Source organism: Watersipora subatra, chromosome 1 (assembly GCF_963576615.1).
Source record: "Watersipora subatra chromosome 1, tzWatSuba1.1, whole genome shotgun sequence".
Lineage (NCBI taxonomy): Eukaryota > Metazoa > Bryozoa > Gymnolaemata > Cheilostomatida > Watersiporidae > Watersipora > Watersipora subatra.
The window spans coordinates 20,694,287-20,714,133 of NC_088708.1; the positions used below are offsets into that span (position 1 = coordinate 20,694,287).

Consider the following 19,847-nt stretch of genomic DNA (forward strand, 5'->3'; position numbering starts at 1 on the left):
GGAGCTTAAAAAGTATGTTGCAGTAATATTGAAAAAAAGTAAACTTTTATCAAAGCCCCTCACAATCTACAAGAAAACATTAACAGTACTAGCAAATGAGTGCCTTCCAGCTCATGAACTTCAAACAACTTCAGTGCATTGTTGTGTTGGTAATTGATAGAACTGGATTACCCTACCAATTACTCAACAACATTTTGGGAATGAATCAGTTTATTATGAAACACAGACGGGCTGTTGAAAGTAATTATTGCTAATAGCTCTTAAATAAGGTCTGATCTTAATTTTTGACTGTTTCAATCAATTTATCTTGTTGATTAATGTAACTAAGATTTTACAGTTGACCTTCCCAAATGCTACAATTTAGAAAACTACAGTTTCAATGGAAATGAAATTCCTATGGCAAAGAATGTCAAGGCGTTATCCCAAAACCTTATGTTTATTTTAAGAAGAAACAAATATAATAATTATGCCTTCAAACTAAATTATAAGAAAAGAACAGTAATGTCTGAGACGTAAAATACAGTCACCATCTTGTTCTCGCGGTAACCGACTCTTCAGCTTACTCTGCTGACACCCCAGCCTGCCATAATGAAGCTGTATTGAAAGAATGAGGAACATGAGTAAACATTCCTCATTTTATAGATCTACTGATTAAGCATAAGCCTAGTGTCCAGAAGTGAGACCATATGCCTCAGGTTTTTAATTGTGAATCTAGTAGTTTTAGGGAGTTCTTGACAACTTCTTGGCGTTTTTCATCAGCAGAGATTTTAGCATATGTAATCTCTAATTATAATTTCTTGTCTCGAGCAAGGCAGTACCAGATTGGATCTTGATAGACTGCATGACGCAAGTTTTCATCATCTGAGTGCTGTCGCTGATAGAGGGTTTGGTTAAGTGTGAATCTTAAATTGCATTTTTTAGGAATTAAATTCATGATTTTAATCTTAGCTATAATCACAAGCTTTTAGTAATTATCTGAGATTTTCTTATGACAAGTTCTCGATGTTCTAATCATGGAATGGGTAGGTTGAAACTTGTTATTCCCTTTATGTCTACCTTTACACAGCTGATATCAGATATAACAGCATCAGCAAAGCGGCATAAACAGATTATTTTACTACAACATAACTTAATAACACTTGCGAAACCAAATGGAAGAAACAGATGCATTCATTTTTTTAAACTGCACCTATTTGTTACCCACTGCCTTTTGGTAATAATCTGCAGCATTCGCAAAGAGAACTTGAAAACACTTGAAAGTTACTTTTATTTCAATCACACAGAACACAACAATTTGTGACAAGTTCTTGCCAAAGATTGTCACGCAAAGAGCTTTTAATGGTTAATAGCTAAACTCTGAAAACTAAAAGATCGAAGGGATATACGTTACATAGTTTTCTTTAGATACGAAATGGAGGACCGCATTGAATGCAATCATAGCTGTCATTGGAGCCAAAATCTCAATTATCATTGGCTCTGAAATGGTTGTAAAATAGTGGATATTCTGGCAAATTTTTGAAAAATTTTTGAAAAACTTTGAAAAAGTAAACATTTAATTTTAATGTTTATTCTGCAAAAAAATATGATAAAATTCGAACTTTATAGACCAAAAAATGCTTTGTTTTATGAATATGTCATATCGTGTTAGGTTTTCAGCTAAATTAGTTCTACCGGTTCCATTGAAGACGATTTTTATTATCTGCAACGCGAAAGTGCTGAACGCCCAGAGTAATATAACGTAATATTCAGCATACATGTATTAATGGAAAACGTTATATAACTTTATCTGTTTTTATAATTGATCATTTGTGTTATAATAATTATTATCAGGTGTTTTATAGTCTATTAAAACCTTGTTCTTTGTCCGCCACCAAAAAATGCTAGCATCCTCATCTTTCCTTAGTATGCTGTGATGATGTTATACAGCACCTTCACCACTATACTTTCGCTATTTGCATATATAGTTTTCAACGTGTTTCTGTTGGACTATGTCATATGGACTAGTTTATCGTCAACATTCAGTATTCCTTTCATATGTTCAGTTAGTTTGGATGCTCATCCACCCATGCATCCTACGGCTACTGGAATCATTTCCACTTTGAAGCCAGGTTTTGTGAAATCCGTTAACCAGGTCTTCGCTCACGGATTTCGTAAGCCAGTTTCTGGCAAGTTATTTCTGCTGTTTTTTCTTAACCTCAGTTGGATTATTTCGTTCTCTTTAGCCCAGGCAGTCATCAGAATCTTTAGCATTGTGCCTTGTCACTTAATCATTCCCACAAGTAGCTTGCATCCTGATGTTAAATACATCACTTCAAAGAATTTTCCGCACTGTTTACATAAATTTGCTTCATTGGCCAGTCATGTGTTCTGTTTACACAGTTTCTAAACCATCAGTTCCCGCATATTGGTAATCACTGCCACTTTCTATGGATATGTAGGGCCTATTGCATTTCATCCAATCGTTCCCCCGTTTTCCAGATGTTTATAAAGTTTACTTTGCATTCTTTTTGTTTTGTATCTTTCTACTTTGCTAATTATCAAATTCTTCAGTTCCGACTTCAGCCTCTGCCAGATATTCTTCCATGTCTCAATTACTCTTTCCCCATCCAAGCGGACTTCATATCTCTTAAAGACAGCATTGATGGTATACACAGAAAGGGTCTCTGTTATTGCTTTGCTCAAGGATGTTTCTTTTTTGTGTTTCCCTTTCCCAAGCCACTGTTATCCATTCACTTTTTTGTATGCATTGTTACAAGCGACCCACACCTTGGTGTCCTCATACAATTCTTTGATACTTTTCACTCTCTTTCTGTCATGTTCTCTACCCAACACGTATAATTCTTCATCACTTTCTTGTTTACCACTTAGTTCTTTTTTGGTTCTGCTCTGATTAGTTTGTCATGCGGATCAAGCTGTTTGCTTATGAAGTAGTACACATTCGTTCCATAACTCACAATGGGGATTACTTGGGTGTTGATTTGCCTTTACTAGGTTTTTTTCATGGAGTTCTTCATCTGTCAAGGTTTTCATCCGTCTCTTCATCTTATCATGTACTCTGCTGTACACTGCCTTTTTATTAATTGCTTCAGCCTGTTCATATCCTAGGAATTTTAAGCTTTCTTTCCATTCCAGATCAAGCGTTTTCATTTGTGTCTTTTGGTGTTCTTATCTTCAGGTAGTTCCATCTTGTAACCTCAAGTTGATCTAGGAGCATTGCTGTGGGCACCTCTTTCAAGCAAAATTCAACAGGTGAGAAGCTGTTTCCTTGATGGAAGCCCCTCTTGATGTCTATCCATCTTCTTCTCAAGTTTACTATCTTTAATTGCCTCTTGTCTTGTTTTTCCCTTTTTTATCAGTGTCCTTTAGGCATTGATCACATCATCCAGGTATTGCATCCATCTGTAGACCTTAATCATCGAGTCGTGTTGTTGGTTGTCGTAAGTCTTTTGGTAGTCATAGTAGGCTACTGCTAAATTCTGCTTTTGTCTGCGGACTCCCTCAAGAATATATTTATCGATGATAAGCTGAACAACTGTTTCCAGTACATTACTGCATGCATGCCCTCATCTGGTTCTTATCACAGTCCATTCTGCTTTGTGTTCACCTTCATGTACATTGCCATGACCCCTGTAAATATTTTGTACGATGTGTGTAGACAGGTAATTGGATTATGGATTTCTGGTTGATTTTGGTTTTTTTGTAGGGGCTGTCTCCCTTTGACCCTAAAAAGAGGCCTATACCATAACGCAGTGTGGATCTAGTGTAGCGTCAGGTGTAAAGATTACCTATAAGTGTAGTCCTTGCTCTCACATTCTACAATTGTCTGATCTCAAATCCTAGTTTTTTGTTTTTCTGTATATTCACATCCTCTTTCATCACCACCGTTGTGTCTCTAACTGCTATTATTATTGCGCTTTGGTTTTTTTGATGCTATAGAAAAGTATTGATACTAATAGTAGCAATTGCGGCAATATCGTTATAGCGGCAAAAGTTATCTACTGAGAAGACAAATCTACTAGATTCTTGAACCAGCCCATGCGATTTCTATAACAAGTTTTTTTTTATCACATTGTAGTTTAGCCTGTATGTTTAAACATGATTCGTGTAAGTAAATTGCAGAACAATAAGGGAATTGCAGTCGTGCTGGGCTTATGATTTCTCCAAATATTGAGAAATGAGTGAACTGAGTTTTTAGTTCTTTCTTCTGCAAGGTGCATGAAGGCAACTTACATTGAAGTTTTAAAAACAATAAATCATTTCAAGTTGTTAACAACTTCATGCTTATTGAATAACAATCTGAAAACGAAACATGCATGCAATAAGGAGCTACAAAAAGACAACGTATTTGTGTGTGTACTATTAATTTTTAACAACTTTATGAGAAGAGTATTTTAATGTTTGACTTTATTGCAAGCTGTTATATTTTATCATATGCTCATATGCCTTGCCACGCATTATGATCTGCAAATGTATTAAAATTGATTTTAAGCTTGTGTAGGACACATGTCCAAGTGTTGATTGGTATGATGAGGAAAAATATGTAAGTGTTTCATGTTTTGTCATTTATTCTAACTGTGATGTTTAAGACATGTTTGGGACATGTTATCTAGATTCAATATATTAATCTTATAAAATTGATTTCACAATTATTAAGCACTCACTTCAATTCATTGTATAGCCACTAATGAGATTACCTAAACATTCCAAAGTTCATGTTCATGTAGTTAGGAAAACTTATTTTTGGAGCGGCCATTAGTAAAACCTAAATAGCAAATTTTGCTAGTGGTAGTCCCACTAATTTGGTGAGAAAAACCGGAAAATCGATGAAGAAATTTGCCAGCTTATCATATATACAAAAACCTAATCATCACTTTTTTAAATCTAATGTCATTCAGGTTGACTTACTCAAGATAACTAAATAAGTAAAAAAAGTAGGTATAAGGGTTGATATTGTCATCTTAAAGGTAATCTTTTATTGCTCACGCTTGTTTGACCAAAGCACATACACACAAATTATTGATTGAAAAATACCAAATCAACATAGAGTAGTTGCTTTTTAGGAAGTGAGAAATCAGAATAAGCGCTAACATTGAATAAAAATGAACTATCAAAAAACTAGTCAAAAAAGTTGACAAACATCGATTACAAGCATTCATTTTTCATGAAATTATTGTTGGTCCATCTACAGCTAACAACTGCATCATTTGTGTTATTGCAGTTTGGGGTCTGTAATGATTAAGCCCATCATTTCATTTCTTAGGCTACTCACTCAGCAGTGTGATCAAAGAATGAAAAGCAAATAAGACATTGTTTAGTCATCACCATATTTGTTACACCTTATGACTGTTTGACTGACTTACCCCTTAGTAACTTGGTTCCGAAAAAGTTTAAAAATTATCATCCTGAAAAAACATTCAACCTCAATAGAATTTACAATATAGCCAATCTAAGCAAGCGTCATGTATACTCTTATGGTTACTCGGTTATGTTGCTTATGCGTAAGTGTTTCTACCATTTGTTATACTTACAAAACTTATTTATTTACAGGATATCTTGCTGTTTTTGAATAAACGCTTGTTTTTACGTACCTGTTTTCTTTTAAAAGATTTGTTTCGTACAAACAAATATTCCTTGTACCTGATTTAGAACTCCGCCATGTTGTTTATGTTGTAGTTAGTTGGGTGTCTTTGCATAGATTGTCGATTTACGTCGTAGGCTTAGAAAGAAAGGTAACTTTTTCTTTAACTTAGTAAACATTTGCGTGTGTATTGTTACAATGTTTTGAGGCACGCTAGATTTGAATTTGTTAATGCGTTCTAGTCTGTTCTATGAATGCAGCATTAATTGCATAGCGGTTCTGACTACAAGCAAGTTTGAAGTTATCTGTCAAGTTTGGAAATGCATTTGGTTTTAGATTATCTCAATCAAATCAACATTTTTATATTAAGGTTTGATATGTCAGCATGAAGAAATAACTACTTTATGATCACCTTCTTTTGTAAATTTACTAGCTGACTTGCTAAAGATGTTTTGCATTGTTTGATCAATCATAAAATTTAGGAGTTATTATTTTTATGTTTAAATGCGAGAATGGTCAATACGTAACTGCCATGGCAAATTTTAATTATACCAAACACCATTTAGTTTTAATATACTCAACTTCTAAAGTTTAAAGTTCTTTTGTCTAACTTGATTACCTTGAAACGATGTGCATATACATTATATACCATAAAACCTCTAATTGGACGCCACTTTTATTTGAAAGACACCTTAATTTGACCACCATTATAGAAGGGTTGAAAAATGAGCGCCATAGCGTACAAATAGAGGTTTATGGGATGTGTATACATGTTTATATAACTTTAAAAAAATTGTTTTCTCACCTTGGTTTGCTCAAGTGAATGGTAATATCTACTCATGCTCGAGTCTTCTTCTTGAGACCTAGGAGTTCGAACACTCGTCTCAAGATCATAGTCATTTCCAGTAACATGGTTATCTGCAACATAACTGGTATCGTTGCTACCATGATATGCGTTTGCTTATCACACAACCCATTGGCTTACAAGATTAAAAAAACTCGCTGTCTTTTCTCCTTTAGGCACATGTGACAAGAGAATGATTCGAAGCTGTAGTACAAGGATTCCAAGGGCAGTGCACCTGGTTACAAATGGGAAAAGTGGATGCTCAGTCATAGCGCCATTAGGTAACTTTCTTTGCCTTATTCAGTTCATGAGTGCCAACTGGATAAGTATTCCATTCAGTCTTGTTTTTGTTGCAGGCTTTGATGGAAACCGCCAAAGATCACAGTATGGCTCTACAGCGCATCATGGTGGTGACATCACATCCTATTGGTGTTCTCTAGGTGTTGGCCTAGTAATTGGGGCTACTGGTTTAGCATACATGGTGGGTTACATGTAGCCACTACTTTGCTGGTGTGTTTCTCATTTGTCAACGAGCTTACCAATGTTTAATATTGATTAATAATCATCTATGTCTATGTATTTCAGATAAAAAGAGACAGAAATGTGGCTCAATGTGGCTCTTCTGACAACTGGAAATCTAAAACCATGCCACCTACTGTATCAACAGAAAGGACAACTTCCAGTGAGAGTGAGACTGATGAGGTATGTTTGTATTGTGTGGGTTTCATTTTTGTAATGTTTTAAGTTGTTTGACTTGAAAACTTTTGAAAAATTTTGTTGCAGCAATAGATTTATTTTGTAATTTATAAATGATGCGGTGTTTTGAGGTGTGCTATAAAAAACTCAGTTGCAACTTTGTTTTGTTTAGTTTGTAAATTCAATGATTGTTTGCCAACCAACCTTGCATGCACCAGCGAGGAACAGACTCAGTTAGCCAATTACTTGTCTACAGGCAGCGCAAAGTCATTGTTTGTTAGAGACCGCTTGCATTGATCGAAAAGTTTAGTAAATTAATATTGACATACTCTAGAGCATAACTTGAATAGTTCCAACATGCATCATTGTAAATAACGCCTTCGCTGTGTGCCACAAGCACAACTCTTTATCAGTCTTCCTTTTCTCTCTTGATGATTCAGTCTCTAGAGGATGTAGCTGAGAGTGAGGTGGAGGAAGAGGTTACTGCGCAGTTTCCTACCCACGTACCTTACTTAATCATTGGAGCAGGAACAGCAGCTATGGCAGCCTATAGGGCTATAAGAGCTAAGCACTCAGATGCCAAAGTTCTGTTAGTTGGTGCAGAAGAATACAAACCGTACATGCGACCCCCCTTGAGTAAGGTCAGCCTCTGTGGATGCACAACTACCAGTCACTACTTTTCACTATGCTTCTATCTATGCAATGCATCTTACCTCACTATTTTCCTTACTTGTCAGTTAGTTATTCTTATTATGAATAAACATGACTGACTTATGTATATCAATCAATGTTATCGTTTTGATTTTTATTATTATTTGTATAACTTGTACTGTTTTAACTGTTTACTTGCTTATTTAAATTGCTTCTTAGTTTGGATGAGCTTTTTGTCAAGACCTTCACATCTTTCCAGTGAACTTGGGTTGTCGCCTTTTTAATTTATCACTTGTTTTTTAGCTCTTAAAAGGTATTCCGAAAATCGTTTTGACGTGTCCTTCAAAATAACAAAGGATAAATTGTTTTAGACTTTAATCCTTCAGGCAGATGAATATGGCTGTATTGCTGACACCGCTTAAAATTCTTGAAGTTTGAAAAAAACTTTCAAGTTATTATTTGGGATGTCAGTAATATAAATGTTATAATCTACAGTGTGTACTTTTTATGACGAAAACAGGATAAGCACAGATTTTATGATTAATATTTACTACAATTAAAGGGTTTTCATTTTTAAGCTTTTATGTATCATACCATTCCCTGTTTTGTTCTTTAGTTAGCTTTTACGGGCCCCGAAAATGTAGCCGTACCCTAAAACCTAATGAGCAGTATTCACACTTGGTATTTTAATTTTTAAAAAACATTCCATTGCAATCGAATGTGTTAGGTATTCTCCATTGCTTGGCTTTCTTCCAATCTATTACACCAATTGTTGTTTCATGTGTTTCCACAGGACATGTGGTTTACCGAGCGTTCTTTGGCCGAGGAGAACAAGTTCACCACGTGGTCCGGACGACAGAGAAGTATTTTCTATGAAAAAGACTCCTACTATTGTCAGCCGAGTGAGCTCTCAACTTCAGGGAGGGGTGGGGTGGCTGTTGCTACTGGCATGAAGGTGGTCAAGTTGGACGCAGATAAAAAGCGAGTCACACTGTCAGACGGTACAGAAGTCTCCTATGACAGATGTCTCATAGCAACTGGAGGCAAACCAAAGAACTTGCCCTGTCTGGAGAAGGCTGGTAGTCAGGTTATGGACAAGGTTACTCTCTTCAGAGGTATAGATGACTTCAGGTAGGATTATATCTGCGCTTCTTTGTTTTTGTGTACTCAACCTTTCTCTTCCGTCCTTATACATGAACTTTATTGTTTTTTGTCTGTCATCTCATCTGACCTATCTTAAGTGCTCAAAATTGCTGTTTACCTGATCCCTTCTGCCACTAACTATTTTTCTTGTTCTTCGTTTTTCTCACTGCTCATTCGTTATTGATAAAACCTGTAAAACCCTTTTTTCTGTCTAGCTCTTTTTATCTCTCTGTATTAATTTGCGTGGATGAATGGTTTTCATTCGTTTTTAACAGTGAATTAGTTATCGATATCAGATCTGTTAATTGGGTTTACATTTCTCAGAAAGCTGGACAAACTTATGGAAACTACAAAATCTGTTATTGTAATCGGAGGAGGTTTCCTTGGTAGTGAACTCGCTTGTGCGCTCGGTAAAAGGTCAACAGAGAGTGGCTTGAATGTGACGCAGGTCTTTCCAGAGTCAGGTAATGTCTGGTAAATTTTGTTACGGCTACAAGTCATTGACATTCAGTTTTAATACTTGTGTGTGACTGCCTTTTCATATGCCATGTTGGAATTGTTGTATCAACGAGCACACTTTTTTCGGGGTTAATTCATTCTCAAACATAATTTTCGCAAAATCTTTTCTGTCGGTGTCATCCAGCAATCTGTATTTGGTGTTTTTTGCTAAAACCAATAAGATTTTTTTTTGTGCAACACGCTAACTAATTTTTGGTGTGAATTGGATTGTTAATATATGGTTTGTAAAACAGCCTGGCAATGAGCAAGTAAAGGGAGCAAAAACCTGCAATAACCTATTAAATGACAGCGAGGAGCAGTTCATTGCGCATCCAAATTTTATAAACTTATTTTTTAAGCGATTATACATGTAACTATCATATTCAAAAAATAAACTTGCAGCTTTATCTTTTCCGTTAGGACCTCTGCATTTCTAAAGAAATTAGGACATAAAGACACCACATTGAACTGACTAAAGAGATATGATACCACATCATTGCCAAAATTGTAACAATGCTGTAACTTCATTGGTAACAGATTTGTAACATGTAACATTCATTACATGTTACAAACCTGTAGTGCAAAAGTATCGACATATTTAGTAGTTTTATAATCATTTTTAGATTATCTAGCTCTCATTAGTAGGATGATCTCTTGCACATGCGCTTGTAGGCAACATGGGTCGCGTTTTACCCGCATATCTCAGCAAGTGGACCACAGATAAGGTGAGATCAGAGCATGTGACAGTTAAGGCAGGAGTCACAGTTAAACAAGGTCAGCTGTCTGATGATGGAACAGAAGTGGAGTTGCTACTTAGTGATGGTTCAGAGGTGAGTATCTATCAGTGTCATTATATTATCTACAGTCATAGTTAAAGCTTTGTAACCTTACTAGGTGTGCTATCACTACTGTCACCCACTCGAAGGTTTAATATTTTTCTGGTTTTTTGTTACCATGGGTGGTGTTGTCAGGGTTTAGCTAATGTCTTTATTTCCAGGGTGCTCTCTTGCGTATCTCGCAGTGAAACCTTCCACCTTTGGTCTAGAGCAGTAGTTTTAACCTTATTCTACTTATCCCCTTTCAACAGTCCCTCAAGCCTTTCTCTCTTTTTGCAATATGTAGCAAGTTTTGGCAATATCTTGCATCAGCTGAGTGTATTTTGACTCTCTGTTATCACAGAAACATGTATGTGCAATGGTTTGCTAATTTTTACTTTAATCTTTCGGTATGTAATACCATGTGTAATATGATTGACTCTCAGACTGTGAAGGTACATGTAGGAGTGACAGGTCTTACCGATGTTTCTCTTATGATATACTTTACTATGAGAGAAGCATTAGTAATTTAGTACAATAACAAATGCTTGATTTCTCCTTTAAAATTTTTAAATTCTCCTTGGGAGGAATTTTTCAATGGTTGAGGACCAGAGTTAAGGTTTAGATTTTGCTAGTTTGATGGTTTTTACACTCTTTAGATGCATGTCATCGTTGAATATCGGGTATCTAAAAGTGTGAAGGTTTTTATTGTTCCTATCACATGCATTCTCACTTCATATATTTACTATAACCTCATTTACAAGATCGTACTCATGGCTGCTGCCAGTCTAGTGCTCGCTGTTTTCACTCTAATCAATATTCTCATTTGGCTGGTCACTGCCATCAGTGATCTGAACTCTCCCGCTACTGATGACAAGGCATTCGTACTAATTATGTTGAGTTTGGTTGTTATTAAAGACGGTTATACAACAAACTATCAATGTTGGTTCATGGATACTCTGCTTCTCAATTGTTTTTGGCGTACACTATTGACAGTTATCCGCAGAGCACATACTCGTTGCTGTTGGTCTCGAACCAAATACAGAGCTGGCTGAATCGGCAGGCTTGGAGGTTCACAAAAAACTTGGTGGCTTTCTTGTAAATGCCGAGTTGGAGGCAGCAACAGACATCTGGGTTGCTGGTGATGCAGCTTGCTTCTATGACGTCAAGGTAATATTAGTAAGACCCAACTAGGCTTTTGATTTACCATAATAGTTGCTTTAATCATTTTTGTCTAGTCTGTTATAACCATCTCATCTGTTATAACCATCTCATCTGTTATAACCAACTCATCTGTTATAACCATCTCATCTGTTATAACCATCTCATCTGTTATAACCAACTCATCTGTTATAACCATCTCATCTGTTATAACCGTCTCATCTGTTATAACCATCTCATCTGTTATAACCATCTCATCTGTTATAACCATCTCATCTGTTATAACCGTCTCATCTGTTATAACCGTCTCATCTGTTATAACCGTCTCATCTGTTATAACCATCTCATCTGTTATAACCAACTCATCTGTTATAACCATCTCATCTGTTATAACCATCTCATCTGTTATAACCAACTCATCTGTTATAACCATCTCATCTGTTATAACCGTCTCATCTGTTATAACCATCTCATCTGTTATAACCATCTCATCTGTTATAACCAACTCATCTGTTATAACCATCTCATCTGTTATAACCATCTCATCTGTTATAACCAACTCATCTGTTATAACCGTCTCATCTGTTATAACCAACTCATCTGTTATAACCGTCTCATCTGTTATAACCGTCTCATCTGTTATAACCGTCTCATCTGTTATAACCGTCTCATCTGTTATAACCGTCTCATCTGTTATAACCATCTCATCTGTTATAACCAACTCATCTGTTATAACCATCTCATCTGTTATAACCATCTCATCTGTTATAACCAACTCATCTGTTATAACCATCTCATCTGTTATAACCGTCTCATCTGTTATAACCATCTCATCTGTTATAACCATCTCATCTGTTATAACCAACTCATCTGTTATAACCATCTCATCTGTTATAACCATCTCATCTGTTATAACCAACTCATCTGTTATAACCATCTCATCTGTTATAACCGTCTCATCTGTTATAACCAACTCATCTGTTATAACCGTCTCATCTGTTATAACCGTCTCATCTGTTATAACCGTCTCATCTGTTATAACCGTCTCATCTGTTATAACCGTCTCATCTGTTATAACCGTCTCATCTGTTATAACCGTCTCATCTGTTATAACCGTCTCATCTGTTATAACCGTCTCATCTGTTATAACCATCTCATCTGTTATAACCAACTCATCTGTTATAACCATCTCATCTGTTATAACCATCTCATCTGTTATAACCAACTCATCTGTTATAACCATCTCATCTGTTATAACCGTCTCATCTGTTATAACCAACTCATCTGTTATAACCGTCTCATCTGTTATAACCGTCTCATCTGTTATAACCGTCTCATCTGTTATAACCGTCTCATCTGTTATAACCGTCTCATCTGTTATAACCATCTCATCTGTTATAACCAACTCATCTGTTATAACCATCTCATCTGTTATAACCATCTCATCTGTTATAACCAACTCATCTGTTATAACCATCTCACCTGTTATAACCAACTCATCTGTTATAACCATCTCATCTGTTATAACCATCTCATCTGTTATAACCAACTCATCTGTTATAACCATCTCATCTGTTATAACCATCTCATCTGTTATAACCATCTCATCTGTTATAACCAACTCATCTGTTATAACCATCTCATCTGTTATAACCATCTCATCTGTTATAACCAACTCATCTGTTATAACCATCTCATCTGTTATAACCATCTCATCTGTTATAACCATCTCACCTGTTATAACCATCTCATCTGTTATAACCATCTCATATGTTATAACCATCTCACCTGTTATAACCATCTCATCCGTTATAACCATCTCACAAGGTTTGCTCTGTTCAATTTCATTCAATGCATATACATTACTCTCCCAGTCAGTTTGGTTTTACGAATGGTTCTCTGTCATCTGGCAGTTAGGAAGAAGGCGTGTAGAGCACCATGACCATGCAGTGGTTAGTGGCAGACTCGCTGGAGAAAACATGGCTGGCGCAGCAAGAAGGTTCCTTCACCAATCCATGTTCTGGTAAGTGAGTTGGTGATAGTTGTTTTTAGGGTTATACAAATACTATGTTGGTATTTTGTACATTATGCAGTCTTGTAATTCGCTCATTCGCCGTTTAGGTCTGACCTTGGTCCTGATGTCGGTTATGAAGCTATTGGCCTGGTTGACTCCCAACTGCCAACCGTGTCAATCTTTGCTAAGGCTACATCCGCTGACAGTCCGGTTGCAGTTGAAAGTAAAACGGGTGAAAGCCTTCGCTCTGAAACAGAGCAAAATCAGGTTTGTACATAAGCATATAGGCAGGTCTGTACACAAGCATATAGGCAGGTCTGTACATAAGCATATAGGCAGGTCTGTACATAAGCATATAGGCAGGTCTGTATATAAGCATATAGGCAGGTCTGTATATAAGCATATAGGCAGGTCTGTACATAAGCATATAGGCAGGTCATTACATAAGCATATATGCAGGTCTGTACATAAGCATATAGGCAGGTCTGTATATAAGCATATAGGCTGGGCACGGTGTATGTGAATTTACAGTATATAGGAGCGGCAAGATCTTATAAGAAACTGTTTCCAAATATGAAAAGCAGTGCGTGGAAAGGCTCATAGCAGATGAAAGAGATTGCAATACATGGCTTACGATTACATATACTCTGTGAGAAAGTCTTTGGTGAAATCTATTACTCTGCATGATGTTGTAGATGTCAAGTGTAGCTGTAAAGACTGCCAGCCAATCGAATGATTACGCAAAAGGTGTCATATTTTATATGAAAGGGAAACGCGTAGTAGGTGTTGTCTGCTGGAATGTCTTTAACAAAATTGGAATTGCAAGGAAGGTAGGTGTGAGCTCATATAGAAGTTGACAGAAAGGATACGATGAGGAAATGAAGGTGGTGCACTCGTACGAAGTTGTATGGAGCTTCCAAATAAGTACTAAAGGGTTGACTGAAAAATTGAAATGCTTTTATCTTCGGAATAATCTGAACCATTTATTATTGCATGAGAAACTACCCATTCAGTAACCAAGCACTTTTCACTCTTCAGAAAGGGGTGACAGGAGATTCTTGCAGACTTTATACAGTAATAATCTTGTTGTATTTTGGCTTGTGTCATAGGTTATCAATTCATTGCTCGTCATGAGTGTTGCATACGCAGTTCTTCATAATGATAAAATTGGAAAGTAGAATTTTTTTTATAATACATGTCCTGCTTAAACATTTCGCATATGCTTAGAGATTTCGCATATGCTGTGTTTGGTATAAATAGATTTTATACAGACAGAATTAAATATCAAGTAGTAATAAACATTGTTGACCTTTGAACTTGGTGATATAATGTTGTTTGTAATGATTGCAGTAATAGTTTTGGGTTCAATAGTTCTTAGATATTTGGTTTAGTAACATAGGATTATATCTGTGGTTGGATTGATTGCAGACCAAATATTAGGCTATCTAAAACAAAGGGTTAAGAAAATGATGCAGTACAGATATTTGCTCTATTGCTATTTACTTACACATGTATTGCTATATGTGGGTAGTTTAGTAGATGCTCAACTAGATTACTCGTATAACGATAAGTATTCATGATTTCCATTAGTCAGTAAAACTGCATTAGTGTACTAGTGTGACAAAAGACTATCAATTATTTCACGAGAACACTGCTGCAAGTTAAAATAGAGGTGGTTGTCCCAGAACCGTTTTTGCCAAGTGCCTAGATTTTGCTGCTGTAAACTCTTCCTCAAAAACATTTGAATGGCTAATTTCATAGCGTGGTTCACTATGGCAGTGTTTACAAACTGAAAATTTGTACTTAAATTATTAAGAAATACCATGCAGCTTGTATATAATATTCTACGATATAAAAGAGTGTCATTACTTGCTAGGTAGTTTTACTGCAGTGCTGACCGAGTAGAGGAAGCTACAATAGTCTAGAGAATTGGCATAGCAAGAATTAATGTTGCTGAGTTGCATTGGTAACTGTCAGATTGTCAGCATGGGTGTCATTTTTATTTTTGGGTAAAATTAATTCTTCGCGATGACAATGTTGTAAAACAATAATGACAAGTAGAAAAACTTGTTTTCAAACAAAAATGTGGCTATGCTGAATTCGCATACGGGGTGAAGCGCCCCTCAAATGTTTTCATGCCTCAACTCATTGAGGTGTATACATTACTTTTTAAAACTGTATATTTAAATGTCACCGCATCTTCAACAATGAATGAACTGCACGACATAATTCGGAACTGTTTACCACTCTCATTGGTTTGTTGGTAGTACCCGTATCTTGACATTCTCATTGGTCTTTTGGTAGTGCCTGTATCCCGACACTTTCATTGGTCTGTTGGTAGCACCCGTCTCCTGACACTTTCATTGGTCTGTTGGTAGCACCTGTATCCTGACACTCTCATTGGTCTGTTGGTACCCTAGGACACTTAAGTATTCGCGGCATCTAACTTTCGCGTTTTCGCGGAGTCATCATCACGCGAAAAATTCATGCGCGAAACTAAACTATCATAACGAACTAGCGAAAATTCGAAATTAAATAGCTATGTTCTACACAGGCCTGTATTCACTGGTTGCAAGTTGGGGGGCTAATGTTAGACGACTAGTAATGAACATCTGGGGTGTGGAGAAGGAGGGGGGGGGGTGCTGTAAGCTCCCAACAGGTTTCTCTTATGTAAGGCCTCAGCCGGGCCTCTCACGTGAAGTTTTAAAAAATTTTATTGGCAAGTATCAACATTTTTCTATTTTTTGAGATTTGCTTTGTTTTAGCTGATGTGACTGAATAAACGTTTTAAAATTAAAACAGGCAAAACTTGTATGCAGTTAAAAAGCTCAGAAAGAAGACATCTTTTTCTTTTAAGCGTTTTAACAAAGATCATTTTTGCCGATTTTATTTCAAGTTCATTAAGTAGGATATGGGCAAGCAGATGTTTGCTAAAACTTGATATTTTGCAAACCTTTATAAAAGTCGTTAACAAGAATATTTTACCGCTGATGAAGATAATAATGACGCCTAAGAACTACTAAAAGTTGATGTTTGTATCTATGGCTTCGAATAGAGTGATATTCTACAGCGATAAAAACCTTTCTATAGCCGTTGGACTATGAAATTCCTAAAAAGTTGGGGCGTCTTAGCCGGCCAGCTGTCCAAGGGAATGCGGCCCTGTAGTTCATTGATATCCACAACAAAATCGTGATATTAGAAATGCAGATAATTTTGTGTGTGATTGAGCTCATTGGGAAATTTCTAGTAAATTCGTTAATACACCGAATGAGCAGCATGGCAAAGCAAATTAAGATAACAAGTTTTTTTGGAAAAGCCAAGACAAACGAAGAAGATGATGATATCAGTTTAGTCACCGATTTTGTAACTGATAAGGATGAAAGTCTGGTAGGTGAAGTCATACAATTAAATAATACTTATTGTAGTGATGAATTTTACTGCCAACCAAAAACGATAACAACCCTCACCAGGTCCAACCATGTTATACAGTTCTGGTTGTGATGTTGGTTGCTATCTATTTTCTTTTTTATGAGACATGTACTGTATTTGATTTTTTTTTAAGTTTGAAATATTGTGAACTCAAAACGTGCCATGGCCATCGCTTGCTATAAATACTTGAGATCTAATATTGGTACCATATCGGTCACGACGGAAAGGACCGAGACGTCATTGATAGTCCAAGAAACAAATGGCAGCAAGCGATCACGTTGAATTATCGATTTCTGCCATACATTTATACCTGCGGGTTACAAATACAAACTAGTCGCAAATATAAAAACTTTTTTTACTAGAGGACCGGACCTGAGGAATCTAATTTGTTTGTTCCACTGTATTTATTTTCACATCACTATATTTTCGCACTCATCAGAGCTGCGAAATTAAGTTGCAGCGAAATTTTACTCTGTGTGCTACTCACGAAACTAAATACTAGCGAAATATAAGTGTCCTAGGGTAGTACTTGTATCCTGACACTTTCATTGGTCTGTTGGTAGCACCTGTCTCCTGACACTCTCATTGGTCTGTTGGTAGTACCTGTATCCAGACACTCTCACTGGTCTGTTGCTAGTACCTGTCTCCTGACACTCTCACTGGTCTGTTGGTAGCACCTGTATCCTGACACTCTCATTGGTCTGTTGGTAGTACCTGTATCCTGACACTTTCATTGGTCTGTTGGTAGCACCTGTCTCCTGACACTCTCATTGGTCTGTTGGTAGTACCTGTATCCAGACACTCTCACTGGTCTGTTGCTAGTACCTGTCTCCTGACACTCTCACTGGTCTGTTGGTAGTACCTGTATCCTGACACTATCACTGGTCTGTTGGTAGTACCTATATCCTACTTGAAAGTAATCAATGATCAAATTGACTTTATTTTTAGTCATGGATTATAGACTCAAATCCAACAAACACATAAGTATGTATGCTAGGTATGAGTACAACGCTCAAGTATTCCTTATAATTGAAACTAGGCATAAAAAGCTTCCATAATGATATTTTCTATAAAAATAATTGTGTTAATATACCTGGAAGGGATTTTGTAGTAAAAGAGATTATCATGTTTTGTAGATAATCAAGGATGGTGCTGAGCATGAAGATTTATCTGAGTTGGCTAAACTGTTTGACCTACATGCGAGCTCAGCAGACTCGGCTTCCACTTAACTTCAGTTGCCTGAGTTCTATATTGGTCCTTCTTTGCCTAGCATCACTTTGCATCTTTTGTCTTCTACATACTCAGGCTATCGGTTTCTTGTTACTTTTTCTAGATAGTCAGTGCCATTAAATCTTTTTCTCCAAGTATCTTATTACCATTCTTCTCTGTGTTACTCTCTCACATATCCACATTGTTTATACTTATTATCTAATAAAACAGATTTGTGGTTGATGACAATACGTGTAACATTGAAAGCATTAGTTAGCAAGTATATTATAGGGTTAAATCCGCTCTGAGAAGTTCTAGCATCCATTTCACTAGGTGCCACTCATTAAATTGTCATGTCTCACTTTTCTGTCATTTAATGCATATTTTCTAAGGAAAGTTAATGCATACATAGCCTATCAAAATCTAGTTAATCTGCACATAACTTTTGAGGGTCAAGCCTATTTTAGGTTAAAGAAAATACTAAAACAGTTATTTTGGTGTCTTGAGTTGTCTTTGTTGTGATTAGGTTTAGGAAATGAAAGTAATATCGTTACATCATTAAAATGATATATTTCTATTGTGCAAACAGTAGTTAGATTTTCTTGCTGATTAATGATTTTCTTTGTGATGACTTACTAACTCATAGTATGTAAAATTGTCTAAAAGAAATGGCTAATTCTGATAGGAATATCCTCACAATCGATATGGTGTCTCATCACGTTAACAAAGATTCAATTGGCAGGTCTTAGTTGTCCAGGCTTTTCTAATGTTCCAGTTTACATTTTGTCACTACTACAGCATCTGTGACTCAGAAATGCTGTTAAAATGTAATATAAAAATTAAGCAAAAATATTAGCGAAGCCCTAACTTATATGATGACATCTTGGATCAAGAGTAATAGTGAGTGAGACATCACTAGTATCTTTCTGTATGTCATCCAAACCACACGGTTTTATCTTAGTGTTGCAAAAATCCTCTTTTACCTATAAAAAATATTAGATAGTGACAAAATTAAATAGTCGTGTTCGTGATTTGACATGTAATGTTAGCCTCTGGTCCTTGGCTTTAATTTTTCCTAAATCTAATTTTATTCTGGGGCAAAGAGGCACTGTTGCTCCATACATTAAACTATTGCTATAAATTAGGAGTGAGCTAGTACATTTATTACTGCTTTCACAATACTATAAATGGGACCAAATTATTTAATATCTAAAGATTGGTCAATCTTTCTGTAATAATATTTCATTGCTCGAGTGATAACAAGCATACCTGGCCATACTTAGCATGGACAATGTTAGATTTAAAGGCTCAGAACACTTTTCAATAGTTTATAATATCTACGCAATAATGATATGTAGTATAAAAAATTTCTTTTTTCTGATTGTTATTCGGTGAATTTATATACATGTATATAAATTCAAGTGTTTGTTTGTTGGTCTGTCGTATGTTCGGTTTATAGTGATTGCTTAAAATACGCACACATTCAGCGCTTGAAGTACTAGAAGCACACTACCAGAAACGCTTTTGAAATACTAAAAGAAAAATATGTGCCCAGACTTCCTTAAAAACAACACTTGCAGTCCAAAGAGCTCGTGACATGAAATTATTAGAATTGCAGTTATTCCAAAACTTGGCAAGGTGGATGTATGTGTGACCAAATGGTGATCAAATGTATGAGTTCAATTCCTATGAAATGCAATATTTTTTTTAATGCCCAGATGGAATGAAAGACACAGCTTTTATTATAGTAAAGATTTAGACTAGCTTATGTTACTAGCTTAAGTTACTCAAATTCATTGGGTAAAGAAA

The 19,847-nt window shown here is 36.1% G+C and overlaps 1 protein-coding gene across 1 annotated transcript; it reads left to right on the forward strand.

Moving 5' to 3' along the window:
• The first annotated feature begins 6,595 nt into the window (after positions 1–6,595).
• Positions 6,596–18,281, forward strand: LOC137397699 (apoptosis-inducing factor 1, mitochondrial-like). Its single transcript, XM_068083964.1, has 12 exons — positions 6,596–6,703; positions 6,779–6,903; positions 7,008–7,124; positions 7,559–7,759; positions 8,563–8,900; positions 9,237–9,376; positions 10,083–10,240; positions 11,222–11,395; positions 13,300–13,409; positions 13,508–13,667; positions 14,096–14,230; positions 17,966–18,281. The coding sequence occupies exons 1-12, from the start codon at positions 6,616–6,618 to the stop codon at positions 18,056–18,058; spliced, it is 1,839 nt and encodes a 612-aa protein (XP_067940065.1). The 5' UTR covers positions 6,596–6,615; the 3' UTR covers positions 18,059–18,281.
• The last annotated feature ends 1,566 nt before the right edge of the window (positions 18,282–19,847 follow it).